Below are 19,359 nucleotides of genomic sequence, written 5' to 3' on the forward strand. Positions count from 1 at the left end.
TTTTCACATTTAATATTACCAAGATTGTTAAGATAAAGATGTACACATAGCACAAACATGATCATATCTCAACATCTACGTTAGATTATAAAAAATTACAGATAGTATTTGATGAATTATCATAATCAAGAAGAAAATTCATTTAAAAATAGAACTTTCATACGTTTGAATAATTTTAATCCTCATTTACACCTAATTTCATATATTTGACATTTATTTAGACTTATTTATGTGTTTTTGAATTAAAAGCAGCCAAAACTACAGGGCTAGCCCTTGAATACTCAAACTAGACGACTACTAGTCGATAACCATCAAACAAAACTACCCCTACCACTTACTAAAACAAAAACAAGGTTTAGAACCATAATTAAAAAAATATCAACAGACTTAACATACAATTTATTTATATGTTATATACACAGGTAAGCCTCCTCTCCAAAAATTCTTCTCCAGAATTGCAAAAGTTGCTTACCCATCTTTATCTTAATGTTAGTGTCCATTTTCAAATGTGAGCAAAAAATAAGGATGTGAGGGGCTATATAAATAAATAATTCCCATTAAGTGCACACATTGTCCAAATCAACACAAAAACCAAGGGATATGGCATCTAGTGAAATAAATAAATAAATAATGATGGAAATGCTGCCGAAGAGAGGGATCACACAGATCTTCGTACTACTTGGAATGGGGTAAGGGATCGTAATACCCGAAGTATTGAAAGTGTCTCATATTAATGATTAAGAGCAATAATGTAAAGAGACGAGGAAAGATAGGAGAGAAGGGTGAAGAATAGGAGATTAAAACATAATAAATCTATAGAAATTAATGTTTAAAGAAATTCAAGTAATTGGGTGCCATCAGCCACTAAATTGGCTAAGGAGTCTATAACATGCTTACAAGAAACAACAGAACAACTATTAATTTACCTTATTGAACTCTTTCGACAAAATTAACCATCCATTTCTTCTAAGCAGCAGGTTATATACCTAATAAACATGATGTGGTAGACGAGGTACGGGGATTGCCTTCATCTCTTTGAAGGTAACTCCCAACTCGTCCGTTATCTTTGTCACATCCATATGCTCACACTTCATCCCATTCGGAAGTCTCCACTCAAATGAATGAAGCAAAGAAGCCAAAACAAAATGAATCATCCGGCTTGCCAATGGAATCGCCGGACACATTCTTCTTCCAGATCCAAATGGAATCAGCTCAAAGTTTTGTCCTCCAAATTCTATCTTGCTATTCTGTCCCTCCAAAAATCTCTCGGGCATAAATTCCGAAGGATTGTTCCAAATTAAAGGGTCCCTCCCAATCGCCCACGCGTTCACTATCACCTGACTGTGCTTGGGTATCACAAATCCCCCGATCTCACACGAGCTTACGGCTTCATGAGGAAGAATCACAGGGACGGCTGGATGTAATCGGAATATTTCCTTCACTGCGGCATGGAGATATGGCAGACGATCCAAGTCCGATTCTTCCACTCTTGTATTGCAGCCAACGACTTCATTCATTTCTTGACGGACTCGGTTTAATTTCTGTGGACTGCGCAGGAATTCTGCCATGCCCCACTCGATTGTTGTAGTGCTCGTTTCAGTACCCGCAGCAAACAATTCCTGACAACCAGAGATATTGATCAGCAAACTAATTAGACAAAATATCAGATAGTTGTTATCCTATTCTAAAAATAACATATATTTTTTTCCTCCCCACTTCAATACTACGTACTCACAGATATCAAGGCTCGAATACCATTGATAGTGAAATCTTCACTTCTGAAATCCAGCAGAGCATCCAGAAAATCTTTCTCCGAGTCGCTATGGCTGGTGGTGGCAAGTCTCTTCTGTATGAAGGCATCAGAAAACTCGTACAATGACTTTATAAGCCCGGTGGACTCCCGCGACACGCCCTGCGGGTCGACGAACCGGAGAAACGGAAAATAGTCCGCCATATTGGGCATTGCGATGAGCTTCACTATTCTCCAGATGGTATTTTTAAGCTCCACACAGTCTGGACTGCCCGGATAGCAGACGTTTGTGCTGAAGATCATGTTGCCCAACACATTCATAGAAGTGCAGAACACCGAATGACCAATATCCACAACGTTTCTCTTGTTCTCGAATATGAGTCGGATCATGTGAAATACATGATCTCTTCTCAGGTGCTGCAGAGCATCCACACTTTTGGGGCTGAAAAGCTCGACTATAGAAATACGTCGGAAATGGCGCCAGTTTGGGCCGTATTCGGCCCAAACAAGCGAGGATTTGTGATGGGAAAATGACTTGAATGCTTCTATTAATGGCCGCCCGGCAAAGTTGTGGTCGTGGGTTTTAAGTACCTCCATGGAAATGGCAGGAGAGGAGATGACGACTGTTGTTCTCACGCCCAGACGGAATGCCATGATCGGACCGTATTGCAAAGAGAGGGCGTGCAGAGACTCATGCGGCCTTTTTAGCAACTGAAAGAGATTTCGCAGAATAAGCCAAGCAGGAGGTCCGGGAGGAAGAGGAAGCTTTGATTTACTCTCCCTTCTTCTGCATAGAAAGAAGAATAGATACAGTGAACCCGCGGTAAGGAGAACATGATACCATGAAAGCAGTGAAAAATCCATGACTGCAAACAAGGAGAACCTATTTTTCAATTCGTTCTGCGTTGTATACAATTTTATAACCAGAGCTCTGTGGTAGAACTTCAACACCTATGTTCGGCATTTAGGGATATTTCATTTTAGTTTATTTAGATTTTTCATCTGATTTTCTTTTTATACCAATTTTTGAAGGATTACTTCGTTAAGTTTAGTATAAGGTGACTTTGATGGATTCAAATTTCTCGGGTTTTGGTTATGGAGGGGCCAAAATGCATCTGCATAATCAATTTGTTTGTATTTCTTAACAAATTAACATTCATATATAAATTTATAATTAATTAATAAAAGTGCATTTTGGTCTCTATATAGACACTCTATTTAAAGATCAGTTTAACTAAATTTATTTATGTTAGTTTTACTGATCTTTCAAATTCGTTTTAATCAAATGTCTGGACACAGCTTTATAGACACGTGTATAATTTCGTATGAAATTCACTTTTTAATTTTTTATTTTCATCTTAACTTTCATGTTTGAATATTTTTAATCCACAATCACAGATGTTCTCATATATGTCATACTTATTTAAACTTTTATTCAAAAATCAATTCTTATCTATGTTCTCATCTAATTTGGTATATTTGATATTTTTAAAAACATTTTCTTGCTTTTCATGTTTAGAAATGTATCCTTCTTCACATTGATCTTGAGATGTATGGGTTTTGGATTGATTGGGTATTATATAGAATTGATAGATTTAGAAATTAAAAATTTATATTCAAAAATTTCAAAGTGTTATTTAAATAAATCTTATTATAAGCATACTTGATGCATGTTTTCAATAATTATTGCTGTATTTTTTTATATTTATTTAGAATGATTTAAAATTCTAACACATCAATAACCATTTATTAGAAGAAGATTTTAATATGGTGTACTAAACTAAATCTTACATGAATATTTAGATAAATATTCTATTTTTTATTTTTAAATTTAATCTAACCAAGACTGTTAAGATGAAGATGTACACATGCCACAAACATGATCATGTGTAGACAACTAGGTTGGGTCAATGTTTAAAAATATTAAAATTGTGGATATTATTTGAATAATTATCATAATCACGAGGACAAATAAATTAAAATGAAGATTATATGCATATTGAATAAGGATAACTAAAACCAATATAGATAGATGGAAGATTAGAAACACAAACCAATATTGGATTCAAATTTCTTGCATCTCACACTATTTAAGGTCACTTTGACTTTAAAATGTAAATTTATTCATGTTATTTTTGCTTTATCTTTTGAACTCACTTTAATCAAATGACTTGATTAAATTCAATATAGTGACAAGAATTTTATTTGGTATAAAATTGACTTTTCATTATTCTTTTATCTTTTTTAAATATTTAGATTTAGATTTTCTTGAATAATTTTAATCCACATCTATTTTCATGTATTTGACATTTATTTAGACTTATTTTTATATTTTTGATAATTTCTTATGCACATCCTTATTTATTTTCATATATTTAACATTTATTTCAACACTTTCTTATTTTTCATGTTTAGGCATGCATTGCTCACATTGATATTATAATTTATTGGTTTTAGATTGATTCCACACTATATGGAGTTGATAGACTCAAAATTTAAAATATATATTTAATTTTTTTGAAGTCCTACTTACATAATTCTTACCATTAGCATACTTCATACTTGTTTTGGATGATTATTTGCATATATTTTTAAATATTTATTGACACCTTAGCATGATTCAAGATTCTAGAACTCTGAAGAATCATTCACTATGAAGATTTTTATATGGTATACTAAAATAATTCTAACATGATTAGTTAGCTAAATATTTAATTTTGATTTCCACATTTAATCTTACCAAGACTGTTAAGATGAAGATGTACACATGGCACAAACATGATCATGTGCAAACAACTAGGTTAGATAACAAAAAGTCATGGATAGTATTAGATGAATTATCATAATCAAGAGGACAATTCATTTAAATGGGAATTTCATATGTTTGAATAGTTTTAATCCTCATTTGCACCTAATTTCATATATTTGACATTTATTTAGACTTATTTTATATATTGGATCATTTTTTATGCACATCCTCACCCATTCTCATACATTTAAAATTTATTTAAACAATTTTCTACTTTCCAAGTTTATACATGCATTTCCTCACATTGATGTTGGAATTTATTGGTTTTGGATTGATTCCATACCATACAGAGTTGATCGACTCAAAATGAAAAAGATATATTTGAAATTTTCAACATCCTACTTACATAATTCTTACTATAAGCATAACTCTATGCATTTTGGATAATTATTTCTATATCTTTTTATATTTATTGATGCTTTAGAGTGATTTAACAATCTAGCACTTTCAAGAATCATTGACTATAAGAAGATTTTTATATGGCGTGCTAAAATAAATCTAACATGATTAGCTAGCTAAATATTTAATTTTTATTTCCACATTTAATATTACCAAGATTGTTAAGATGAAGATGTACACATGGCACAAACACAATCATGTGTAGATATCTAGGTTAGATCAAAGTTTGATAACACAAAATTATGGATAGTGTTTGATGAATTATCATAATCAAGAGGATAACTCATTTAAAATGGGACTTTCCTATGTTTGAATATTCTTAATCCATATCTACACCTATTTTCATATATTTGAAATTTAAAGACTTATTTTTATATGTTTTCTCATTTCTTAAGCATGCCCTCATCTATTCTCATACATTTTAAAATTTATTTAAACAATTTCCTACTTTCCATGTTTACACATCCATTCCTCACATTGATATCAAAATTTATTGGTTTTGGTTTGATTACACACTATATGGAGTCGTCAAACGCAAAATTAAAAAAATATTTAATCAAAATTTTCAAGTTTCTACTTACATAATTATTACTATAAGCGTACTTCACAAATCTTTTGGATAATTATTGTCATTTAATACAAAATTTATTGATACCTTATAGTGATTCAATATTATAGCACTCTCAAGAATCATTCACTATAAGAATATTTTTATATGGTGTACTTTAAAATAAATCTAATATGATTAATTAGATACATATAAAGTGTTTGATTTTCACAATTAATCTAACCAAGATTGTTAAGATGAAGATATATGCATGACACAAACATGATCATGTGTCGACAACAAGTTTGGATCAATGTTTAATAACACTAAAGTATAGACATTATTTGATTAATTATCATAATCAAGAGTACACATCAATTGTAATGAAGATTATATGCATATAAGAATATGGATAAGTGAGAACAATATCCTTAGAAGAAAAATTAGAAACAAACCAATCCAGGCACAAAAAGATCTAATTTGTAACTAGATGGCATGCTAATACATTTATGAAAGATTGAAAAAAATTAATGGAAAACAATCAAGATGATGTGTTTTGAGCAATCACTCGAAGTTGGGTTCATTTTCAGTAGAAAGGTTTTGAGGCCTTTTTTTGTAAAGGAATAAATATGTTTTTAGAATAACATATGTATACATTTGGTCTTGAAGTTCCACTATTAAAATCTATTTAAACAATTTCCTACTTTCCATGTTTACACATCCATTCCTCACATTGATGTCAAAATTTATTGGTTTTGGATTTATTACACACTATATGGAGTTGAAAAACTCAAAATTTTAAAAAATATAATGAAAATTTTCAAGGTTCTACTTATATAATTATTACTATAAGTGTACTTCACACATCTTTTGGATAATTATTGTCATTTAAAAATATATTTATTGATACCTTAGAGTGATTCAATGTTCTAGCACTCTCAAGAATCATTCACTATAGATTTTTATATGGTGTGCTAAAATAAATCTAATATGATTAATTAGATACATATAAAGTGCTTGATTTTCACCATTAATCTAACCAAGATTGTTAAGATGAAGATATATACATATATAAATGACACAAACATGATCTTTTGTAGACAACAAGGTTGGATTAAAATGTTTAATAACACTAAATTATAAACATTATTTGATTAATTATCATAATCAAGAGCACATATCAATTGTAATGAAGATTATATGCACATAGGAATACATATAAGTGAGAACAATATCCTTAGAATCAAGTTTAGAAACACAAACCAATATAGGCACACAAATATTTAATTGGTATCTAGATGGCATACTAATACATTAATGAAAGATTGACAAAATTTAATGGAAAAAATTAGGATGACGTGTTTTTAGAAATCACTTGAAGTTGGGTTCATTTTGAGTAGAAAGGTTTTGAGGCCTTTTTTTAAAGGAATAAATATTTATTTAGAATAATATATCTATACATTTGGTAATGAAGTTCCACTATTATGGGAAATTCATTCATAACTTATCTACATTTTATGAAACAAGATTAACCTTCACTTTTGACTTATCAATCTCATTTATATTCGTTTCAAAGATGAAACATTGCTTGGAAGTGGAGTAGAATCCATATGTGTGCCCAAATGGCTCAACCTCATTTTTATCTTATATTATTTTTCAATGAGAACTAGTTTTTTATTTTAAATAGATACTTCAATAGTGTAATAACCTTGTACAAAATACTATCTTTTAATGTCAGTACACCTTGAAATCCTTAAAACTATAAAAAAGTTAAAATATTACAACATAAAACTTAATATAAAATTTAAAACTTCAATTAAAATTTATAAATTATGAACCATAAATTAGGTTTATCTATAAAAGCAAGGGCCTATAACACAATGGTTAAATTGTGAGGCTCTTATTTGGGAGGTCTTGGGTTTGAATCTACTTAAGCTTAATAAATAATAATAATAATTAATAAAAGCACATAAAAATAATTAATTAATCTTGACTTTAGCCTCTTACCAATCCAAAAAAAAATGTTTATCTAAAAATAACTTACTCTACTAAATATGTTTCAATTATAAAAAAGTTCACTCAAAATAAACTAATGTATTTAGTGCTCTAGAACTTTCCCATGTGTTATATTTTTTTTTTTCAATTATCTATGAACAAAGGGAGTTTGAGGCATGCAAATGATAAAAGGGAGGCTTCTTGTAGGATCCCCTAGGCACTAATCTTGACTTCAATTGTAGTGGATAGGAAAACTTTGAAATAGGTTTCCCACATTAAAAAGAGGAGGCGGTTTAGAGGTAAGATGATGTCTTGAACCACTCTTCCTTGTCCTTAGGAAGAAAAATAATACCAATGAACCCATGGTAAGGATAACATATTACTATGTAAGTTGTGAAAATCCACATCAATTGTAAAAAACCAAAAATGAATCTAATCATCTTCATTTTGTTTTTTATGTATGGTATATTATAATTAGAATCCTATGGGTGGATAGAATTATAATGGGTTTTGGGAAAATGTAAACTAATTTTATTTATCTATTTTTATTTCAATATTATTGTATTAAAATATTAATTTTGTAGGAAATTTTAATGGATTGAAATTTCTTTCTTGTAACAATTTGTTCAAGGAGGCACTATTAAATTCTTGAACAGATCAGTGGGAAAAGTGGACTAGAATGGTAATAATCTTCTTGTTCTAGATTTAGAGTATCCCAAGTATGCAAAGAATTCCTTGGGGAAGGTAAACGAACCAGAGTTAGCACAAGAAAATAAAAGTCAATGGGTACTGAGCTAAACAAAGATGAACTAAAAGTCGCTATTGATAAAATCAAGGAGTTAAAGGAGGAGTTGGTCTTGGATCCAACATGAGGTCTAGCATTATGGTTGGTTATATTTTTTGGTTTTGTGTTATTTGTTGTGTGTTTAGTTTTGGTCTTCTATAGCTGGTTGTTGTTTAGTTGTTAGCAGCTTTAGCTAGTTTTTCAGTAGTAGGTGTGTTGTTTCCTCTCAACATTGTCTCATTTTGGCAATTCATTGCTAAATATTTTGTAAAAAATATTAGGGACTTGGGTTCCCTATAAAAAACCTATTTCAACCCTTCATTGAAAATAATTTGTTCAAGGAGTATAAGGGATTGGAATTTTTTATTTCTACTTATTCGCTAGTAGCATAGATATCATGCATATAATAGTTATTAGATTAATGAGTAAGACAAGTTAAATTTATGAGAGCAAAATGAGATATAAGGGATGAAATGTATGATTGAATACAAAGAATAAAAAATAATCTTGAATTATTAACTTATGTGGTGTTTGGTATTATAATTCTAATTTTTAAATAATCTTGATCCAAAAATTATTCTTTATTTACCTTAATATAAATGCATTTAAGTTTAGAAGGCTATAACACTAAGAAACCTCAGGGTACAAAACTCAAGTCTAGATCCTCATATGTCCTTCCAATAACTATTATTGTGAGATCACACATGTTTTACTAGTCTTGGTTGACAATGAATATTAAATATATGATTCATATTAACTATCACATGTTCTTGAAATATTAATGGACTTGAGCCTATTTGGCATAACAACCTCACTCTCATCGTAGCTTGAAATTTGTTAGTAGTCCAAGATTCATCTATCCTATCAAGTGTGGGTTAGAAGTAGTCTAAATTTACAAGTTTCATTGTGTTTCATATATAGATTACACTATCTTATTTCTCCGAACCAAATGGATTCTAAATTATTAGATTATTGGGATTTATAAGCCTTTAACAACTTATATAATATATTTTCTCCAAACCTGATTGGCTCTTGATGTCTATGGGGATTCCATACAATCAAACCTGAGTCCATATTTTTGTTATAATTTTTCTTATTTTTATTATCTTCATATCTAAATTTAGATTTGTTGGACATCATGATAAATCAAAATCTATTGTAAACTAAGTTTTATGTAGTAAATCCAATCCAATCGGTGATGCCACATTATGGCTATAGAAATCACTTAATTTCCTAATTACTATGTTTATTCCAAGAACCCATAGCCTTTATCATTTCTATTTGAGGAAGGTGGTCAAGTTTGAGGTCTAAAAAAAAATTCATATCCTCTATCCGATGTACTCAAATCTAGATCATAAATAAGTATATGTTAGGATTGTGAAAGATGCTCATGTTTGATAGTTTTTAAAATATCATCTTATATGTGTAATACATCGTAGTGATGCCCTCATTTTTGCTACCTATCAATTTTGAAAGGCATTTGAAACCAGTACAAAGAAGAATACTTTTTATTGGCTTGTACTTTAAAAAAATATTTGAAGTATGATAATAATTTATTTTTTTCCTCTTTAAATAAGTTCAAGAAATAACTTTGAGGGTTGACCTTTGTTTTAGATGTGATTGATATATATTTTTTTCTCTAATTTAGTCTTTCTTTAATTAGTTTGATTTGATCTTTCTTTAAATGTTTTCTCTTATTTATATTTTATTTCAAAATAAAAATAATTTTAGATTCTTTCAAATAAGTTCTAATCTTCATACCTTTTATATATATATTTTTTCTTAAAATTAGCTTTTATTACCTTAAATTTATTTTGGACTCAACCACTTTTAAATTATAATTTCTTAAAAAAGATTTGAGTTAATAATTTTACTTTATATTCTTTTAGAACTAAATATCTCTATTATCATTTGTATAAATAATTTAATACACATAACAAAAATAATAATAATGTAAAATCATGATTTATATTTATTTGAATCTAATATATTTTCTATATCCTAATTTGCCTAGCCTTTTAGTTTATGTCATGCTGATATATGCAATCGTGTTATACCTACAATCCCAGTCCAATGTCCACATCTAGTGGGTTGTTTGACATACATTTAAGAAGTCCCAAAGCTATTTTTTCAATTTTACTTCTAGACCAATCTACCACTGTTGAGTTTTCATCTATTTATAGGTGACATGCTTCTTGGGGGATGTCATATATTGAAGTATCTTCTGGATCTCAATTTCATATTCTTTACATTTTTCTCCATTCTCGAACATCATTCTACGTCAAATCATTTTGTTCATTTTAAAACTATGTTGACCGTACATAATTTCTGTCTTACACTAGTAACTTCTGTAACCATTTCAAATCCATTCTGTAGCCCCCTTCTATTAATTTTGCTTGATTGGGGGATTTTAGTCCATAACTTTGCGTTACATTTGGATACGACGGAATGTTTGAATTCTAGGAAAGCTAGTGGAAGACGTCAGGTATGCTTCAGCTAAAGTCCATTAAAAATTGTTTTAAATGAACCTATTCTCTTCTATATGTCCTGGTTTAGCAAACCTTCTCAGTTCCTACATGTCACGCTGATACATAAGGTCGTGTTACACTACCACTCCATATTATAATCTACGCAGACAACTGAATTCAAAAGGTATAATGTCCTCATCGTTGTTTATTACGCCGTTATAAGCGTTTTCATATTTGAAAAGGAAGACCTATTTTCCCGAAATCAAGGGTTGTCAATGGACAAGACGGATGGACGACCATCCAAGCCATCGTATCTGTCCACATTCCACCACCGGCTTATAAGACTTCTCCGATAAGATCGCAATTCTCTCAAATGCAGTCAAGGATGATAAGACTGCTCCTCTACATCTGCCCTAGTCGTAAATGGCAATCTAAATTTGACTATATTTGTCTACAATTCGTAATACATTGGATGTGGTAGGATAATCATTTTTACATACTAAGGCTTGATTTCTAGGCTCAAAGTGTTAAATAGTCAAAATTGTCTTATTTTTTCAAACTTAATTTCTTCCCTAATACGTAATGTTTAAGAGTGACCCCTCTAATCATCTCTATCACAATGATGTAATAAGGGAACATGAGAACTGGGGTACAAATGAAACACCAATATAAAAAGTCAGCTTAATTAGTTTTCTTAGACTGGATTCGTCTCAAATGGTGTGCTTAATATCCCAACACTTGTCTTCCTTTCTTATCCTCGCATATGACCAAACAACCGTTACAGGGTAGTCAAATTTGGAGCCATAATAAATGATTCGCTTATCGTATTTTTTATTGTTCTAATGTTTTAGATTGGTAAAACAATCACCCGAGTGCTCAAATAGGAGGACCGAAAGAAGATAAATTCATTATGTGCAGGCGTCGTTTCACGTGCTAACATTTTCGCCCTAGTTACCCGAGATGTCGTCGCAGCTGGGGCAAGAAATTGTAATATTCTAATACAATAGAATATCCCACTTTAAAACAGTGTCAACGAAATTTTATATGCAAAGCATTATTTCAACGCGATTTTAGCTATTACCTCCTGACCCGTAATTCAAGCAAATTCAAGATCAACACCAGTCACCCATCAACAAACGGATAATTTAGTTATTAATTCTTTATTTAAGAGATACTTACATATTAAATATGTAATATAACTAATAAAAATACAATATGATGTTCACTTAAAAATAAGTTATATAGAAAGTCTATTAATTATCATGTTTGAGCATAATTTAGTCTCAAAATTACTATTATTAAATTTGTTTGATTTCTTAAATGGGACAATCTTATAGATTTAAGCTTCTTCGTATCTAATAAACTTTAAATCTAGAAGTTTGTTTTTGATTGTGGAGATTGGGCACTTATATTACTTTAATACATTTGGATAAAATGAGTGAATGCAAAATGCATTTCCCCACTTAAATTCCTAATGGAATTTACCTCGATGTATGGACACTTTACTAATGATGTAGAAGGGTGCCCATTGATCAAATTATCTTTCATATACATACTTGGTTCATAATTATATATTATTTGCACTACATCATTACTATAAGGTCATGTTTTGTTTAGGCAACCTCTTTTTCGTAATCCACAATTGCTCTTTCATAAACCACAACTTTCTCTTAACCTTGCAAAAACTCAAGTTCAAATCCTCTATGGTAATAGATTTATCCTATTTCAGATTGGTACATACAAATACTAATATTATTAGAATACACATATATTAAAGTGCATATATTGTAACAAGTTTCTCTATTATGTTTTTATATATGCTAATCACCTCTACCTACTAGATTGCTTACTTCTACCCAAAAATAAGGCATTGAACACCAGTGTAAAAGTGGATTGATTTTCCAAGGTCACATAGATGCCACACTACAATGTAGTTTTGAACATGAGACCTCTAGATACTTGTTGGAATAAAAGGAACACACACATGAATGGTTTGGCCCTCTAAATGAAAAATAGAACAATTGTCTTTGCACAATTTTTTATTAATCTTAAAGCTCTCAAAATTAATTATTTTTAGAAAGGATAAATGAGGAGACACTAGAAAATAGTTAGGAATGATATATCTATATATAGTATATTTATTTCTTTCTTTTATTAATCTTGGGTTTTTGAAATTCTTGTTTAGAGATAGAAATGAATAGATATATAGAGGGAGAAAGGAGAGATAATGGGATAGGGGTAGAGAGAGAGAAATGGAGTGAAGTGGGAAGGGAGAGAGGGGAAGAGAGGTGAGATACTGAAAGATATGGAGAGAGAAATAGAAGGAGATGGGTGGACAATGAGAGAGAGAGAGAGAGAGAGAGAGAGAGAGAGAGAGAGAGAGAGAGAGAGAAGCAAAGAGACATGGAGAGACAAATAAGATGGAGAGAGAGTAGGATGGAAGATATAAATATATAAAGAAAACAAAATGAGAGAGGAAGATCTATGAAGATAATGATAGAGGTATAGAGAGAGGTAGAGATGAGAAAATATACTATGATAGAGAGGAAAGGGGATATAACAAGATATATATATATATATATATATATATATATATATATATATATATATATATATATATATATATATATATATATATATATATATAGAGAGAGAGAGAGAGAGAGAGAGAGAGAGAGAGAGAGAGAGAGAGAGAGAGAGATGGACAAATAGGGGAATAAATATGGACATGAAAATATTTAAAGGTATAAGAAGCAGGTGATGGAGAGATAACTATAGAGTGAGAGGATGAGATAAAAATATATAGAAAGATAGAGATAGATCAAGAGATAAATATAGAAAGAGATCTAGGGAGATAGAGAAAAAGATATAGATGATGAGATAGATTAATAGGGAGATAAAAAGATGAAAAAATAAAGAGAGGATAAGAGGGAGTGACAAAAAAAATGGGACAAATACTTTTTTGACCTTTCATATCTCCACAATGTACACATGTTGTACACTAAGGTGCAATTGCTAGTTTAGTTTAATTATATTGCATCAGCATATGGTATTTGATGTAGCTAATTCAATTGTTCAATGTGTGCATGGGAAATAATTTCTTTTACATTGACGTAGTAGTACATATAAAATGATGCTTGTGCTTGTATTTCTAGTCTATTTTCTATTCTAGAAAGCCTACTACATGCATTAAATAGTTATGGTTAATATAATCTTCATAATAAATTCTCATACTTACATCATAGGCATTTTCTTTATGAAATGGTGAACCTACTTTATACAATCTAACATCTGAAATAACTAGAAAAGAAAGGACATCCATCAGAGCCATCTTCATTGTCTATCATTTCTAGGCTGCCTGACTTTAGGAATCAATCCAACACCCTGACATGAGTAGTTCAACCTAGAATGACTATACTTGGTCAGTAAATGGTGGGATAATTTCAGGTTTTGTTTGTTTGAGATAATTTAAAATATATCATGCTTAAATTGTATACAATCACCATCATTCTATTTGGCATGCCAGAAGTCCACTTGGAAGCCAAATACATCAACACTCTACTCAACTCCTTGTCAACAAGCTTTGCCAACCCAAAACTGTAAAGAAATCAACATCCAAAAGAATATTTTCTAGATTGATATTGCACTGGATGATGCAATCTGATCTATGCTCTTTGTGGACATAAAGAAACCCTCTTGCAATGCTCAAAAAGATTCTAGAGTTAGTATTCCATACCTAAACCTTCCTATTATTTTTTCATGAGCTCTAATTAGTGTGTATAATACAAATATAATTTAATACATACACTCTATTTATAAAAATACCTTATTAGAGTTGTAATGCCCCCACTTTGAATAAGGCTTAATAGAATAAATAATATTGTTATATTACAACTAAATAATGAAATAAACTATTATAATTATATTTATACGAGATTAATATATTTGGTCTATTAGTGAAAATATATTACATTATACAATAATAATATATTTATATTAATATCATAAATAATAAATAATAATTATAATGCTAAATAAATATTACTGAACTGTCTAAAGAGATAATAATAAAATAATACATTAATAAGAACACAATCAAGCAATATTATAAATATTAAATTGATAGAATATTAATTATATTACATAAGAAAAATAATAATTATATAATATATTATGACATAATACAATATTAAAATTTCTAAAAGTCACGACTATTAGGATTAACCAATATAAAGGAGATGGAACCTTAAGTCAAAACATAAAGATTACTAAATGAGAAGATAACATGCAAGGTTGAAGAAGAGGACTTTAGAAAGGCTTTTTTTTAGTATGGATCAATATAATGCTCCTAATCCAGATGGGTTTCCTCTTACTTTCTTCTAAGAATTTTGGTAAATTGTTAAGTATGATGTTATCCATGCTACTTGTGACTTTGCCAGAATAAGAAAGCTGCTGAAGGAACCCAACTAGACCTTCATTGTTCTCATTCCTAAGATGGAGGACCCTTAGAGAGTGGAAGACTTTAGACCCATCAGCCTTTGTATCACAATTTACAAGGTTCTTGCTATGGTTATGGTGAATCACATCAAGCCTCTCCTAGAAGAAATCATTGGCCCCTTTTAGAGTGGCTTCATGCCTGGGAGGCAGATTCTTGACACAGTTATAACTACCCATGAGGTGATACAATTTATGGAGAGATCTAAGAAACTAGGTATGGCTCTTAAATTGGATATCTCCAAAGCTTATGATAAGGTCAGGCATGAATTCCTCTTTCCCATTATTTCCAAACTTGGCTTTAATGAGAAGGTTAATAGTATTATAACAAATGTTGTTTCCTCTATTACTTTTTCAGTGATCACCAATGGAGCTCCTGCCAATTTATTCTCATCCTCCCAAGGTCCTTTCCAAGGTGACCCCCTGTCTCCCTACCTTTTTATTATTGTAGCATAAGTGCTAAGAAGAAATTTAGTGTCTTTGAATAACTCAAAAATAATCAAGGGCATTAAACCAACTTACCGCTGTCCCCCATAAATCATACACTAGTTTGCGTATGACACCTTCTTATTTGACATTTCCTCCATCCATAAACCTAGAGAATGGAAAGTCACCCTAAATCAGTATGCATTGATCTCTGGTCAATGCATAAATTACTAGAAAAGAAAAGTCTTTTTCTTCAACACCATTTCCATCTTGAGAGATAAGTTGACAAGTATAGCTGGCATTGGCATTGACATATCTACATTAGGATGCACCATTTTTCCTCTCCCTCTGTAATAGATTATCTCCATAAAGGTCCAATGGTGCATCCTTATCTTAGAAACTTATGGTCGATTATCCCCCTATATGTTACTTGGCATATATGGAAGGAAAGGAACAATAGGATCTTCAAGGAACAAGCCAATACCAGTGTGGGGGTTTTCCAATAGGTTATTAGGCTCATAAAAGAATGTAGCAAGATCTAGCATTAGAAACCCCCCGAATTGCCCGAGTGGTCTATACATGAAATGGGCTTTAGCATGGAATGTTGAATCAATTGTGGCATAATTTGACAATTCTAAAGTCCTTTCTAGGAAGAAGATGATATGGCTCCCCTCCCTCCATCTTGGTTCAAACTAAATTTTGACAGTTCGACCATGATGGGTAGCACTGCAACATGAGGTATCCTCCATAATATTACAGGAAATATGGTGGTCACCTATACTGGTAACTAGAGAGGAGGCTCTAAAAATGAAGCAGAAGCTATGGTGCTCTTGTGGGGGCTAAGGATTGCAAGAGCTTGGGGGATCAATAAACTTTCCATCAAGGGGGATTCTATGCTTATCTTTAAGGCCACTAAGGGAGAAGGATAGAGTAACTAGTCAATTAAAATCATAATTGAAGAAATTTGAAGGCTGTTGGAAGATTACCATGACATCCAAGTGGCACACATATATCAAGAAGGGAATGACATAGTAGATGAGCTAGCCAAATTTGGCCATGGTGTTAGGGATTTAATGGAATGGGAGGACATCAGAATGTTGCCATCATCAATGCAAGTGGTGATGCAAAGGGAGCACACATTCAAAAATTCCATATGATGAATCAAAATAAGTGGGAAGCTATCTTTTTTCCACGAGGGCATGGGGAGAAGATGATCCATAAAGGGCTTGCTTGGAAATATTGTATGAGGATATGAATTAATGTTTCAGCTTCCGTGAACATTGATTATTGTCATAAAAGGACGCAAAGGGGGGATTTAGTGAGATATAAAAAATGAACTACTAATAATAATAATGACAACTTGCTATATTCCTGCATTAACTATTGCTAGCATTGGCCATTTACAGAGGGAAAGAGATAGCTCACACATGGAGCAGAGGATGCATTTTTGTGTTGTGGGAAATTTTGCAGAATTATGATGACTATGCAATGCCTTTTCATTTTTATCATTTAGGCTTCTCATTTTATATTTAAACCTGCAAAGAGGCTCTATCATTTGAAGATTTGGTTGTTGACTTGGGTGAAGACATGGGTGTTAGTGATTACATAGAACTAGTTTGTGTGGAGAAGGACATCCATAGTAGTGAGGTGATGATGGTCTACTTGCAGGAAGGTGACTTGTTACTATATAAGGAGGGAATGGGGAATCATGATGAGATTGTCTTGATGCAGCTCTTCTAGACTTGGAAGGATAGAAAAGTGATTGTTAATGGTATGGAATTTGAAATCTCTGAGGAAATCATTGCAAGGACCAAAGATTTTACTATGGAATGAAAGCAATGACAAAGGTAGGCTAAGGTTAATGAGTAGCCCAGTTTGTGGAAATTTTTCAAACTCAAGGAGGAACCAATGTGAATGCATAGAGGATTTTCACGAGAAGCCCTCCCTAAGCCTTGGGACACCATTTGCTATGTGATTATGTGTTATATAACCCATGAGGATCACTTTCAAGTAATCTATTATTACCAGTTCCCTATTTTGAATCACTTTAGGAATCTTGACAACATTTCCTTCCTATTTCTGTTATTGCATTTTTTGGAAGATTTTATTTTAAAGGCCAAGAGGAAACATGAGGGTAAAAATTTCTACCTTATCCACTAGGGGCTTATGAACAAGTTGTATATCAAACACCTAGCCCAAAACTTGCCTCATTTGGTTAACCCACTAGCCTCAATGACCCTCCGAGTCTCCTTAGACCTTGGAGCTGGGCCTAGCCACAAGAAGTTTAAGAAAACCCATGGCCCGAAAGTCAAAATGGACCTAGAAGCCAAAATCAATCTCATAGAGTCAGACTTAGATACTAAGAAGGGTACATAGAGCACCAGGAGAACTAATAAGCACCTCTAGTTAGTTAAATTCAAGTTCCCCCAAACAAGATTCCACCTCTAAGTCTTTCGATAGTGATTTCAAACCTGCGAGAAAGAAATATTACCTCAGTCTGCCTCAACCCTCTTAGCCCTTCCCATTGTTGCCCCACTTTTGTTTTCCAATCTATTGGAAAAAGTGAGTTTTGTGTTTTAGATAAGATTAGTCTTTTCCCTGAAATGTTTGAGTCTAGGTCTATAAAACTAAAGGCTAGGTGATCTTTATCAAACTTTCCCCTTTTTCCTTCTCTCTCTTTATATGCCAGGTTGGTGTTTATTTTTACCTTGTGATTGGTCAGAGAAGTTAGTACCTAGTCCTACAAAGATCAAATTTATTCATTAAAGATCATATATGTGTTCTATTGGATTGTAGCATACCATTTCTTGATAAAATGAGCATTTGTAGAAAAATGGAAATCGTCTTCTCCTCAGGGGGTTTCCAACCCATGAAGGCAATTCCTTGCAAAAGTCACTTTGATAGACATATAACTCAATAATTCTCCAACAATGCAAAATTTCAAAGAAATTTATGTTTGAATCCAAGATAAGACCCATAAACATTATTTAGATTCATTATTACTCCAACATTTAACCCTGGCAGAAAACTTAGAACTATCTTCTCCTTGGTGGGTTTCCAACCCATGAAGATAGTTCTCTATAAGGCAATTTGAAGTGAAAAACAAGAGGTTTAATGTCTCTCAAATGGGTCCTCACGCCTTAAGTAAGCATTCCCAACTACTAGAAATGAAATTGTCATAGATTCGACCTAGAAGGAAGTATTGATAGAAAAATGGAAATTATCTTCTCCTCAACGAGTTTCCAACCCATGAAGATAGTTTTTTAATTATTCAAGAAAGATTAAGCTAACAAGAAAATTTGTTCCCTATACTAGATCTGGAACATGTTAGAATCATACTAGAATGAATCAAACCATTATAGAAAGAGGATATTGTCAGGATCTCATGTGGCAGATTTTATCAACGGAGTACTCTGATGACAACTTTCCAAAACTTAATGGAAAATAGAAAAGTAATTAATGGGCTTAGAGACAGTTACCATTGATCTTAACATAATAGAGAAAATACCCCTAAATGTTTTTTGATCTTTTACATTTACTATCCAATGGGTATTTACTTAAATTTCATCTATGTGGTGCAAATTCTAAAGAATAAAAAATGAACCAAGACCCTCATATAAAGATGCACAAGAAGTTCAATGAGTTACTTATGTTCTTTGCTTCCTCATTCTATCAATACACATAGCC

General features: G+C 31.6%; 1 protein-coding gene across 1 annotated transcript; it reads right to left on the reverse strand.

The window, feature by feature from the left end:
* Positions 1 to 900: 900 nt before the first annotated feature.
* LOC149527873 (cytochrome P450 76T24-like) lies at positions 901 to 2,632 on the reverse strand. The gene is made up of 2 exons (XM_089812042.1): positions 1,736 to 2,632; positions 901 to 1,619 (listed from the first exon to the last, which is right to left on the reverse strand). The coding sequence occupies exons 1-2, from the start codon at positions 2,612 to 2,614 to the stop codon at positions 987 to 989; spliced, it is 1,512 nt and encodes a 503-aa protein (XP_089668168.1). The 5' UTR covers positions 2,615 to 2,632; the 3' UTR covers positions 901 to 986.
* Between the last annotated feature and the right edge of the window lie 16,727 nt (positions 2,633 to 19,359).

Source organism: Cupressus sempervirens, unplaced genomic scaffold (genome assembly GCF_028749045.1).
Source record: "Cupressus sempervirens isolate cs-2001-9-10 unplaced genomic scaffold, ASM2874904v1 CseChr00s100001_01, whole genome shotgun sequence".
Taxonomy (NCBI): domain Eukaryota; kingdom Viridiplantae; phylum Streptophyta; class Pinopsida; order Cupressales; family Cupressaceae; genus Cupressus; species Cupressus sempervirens.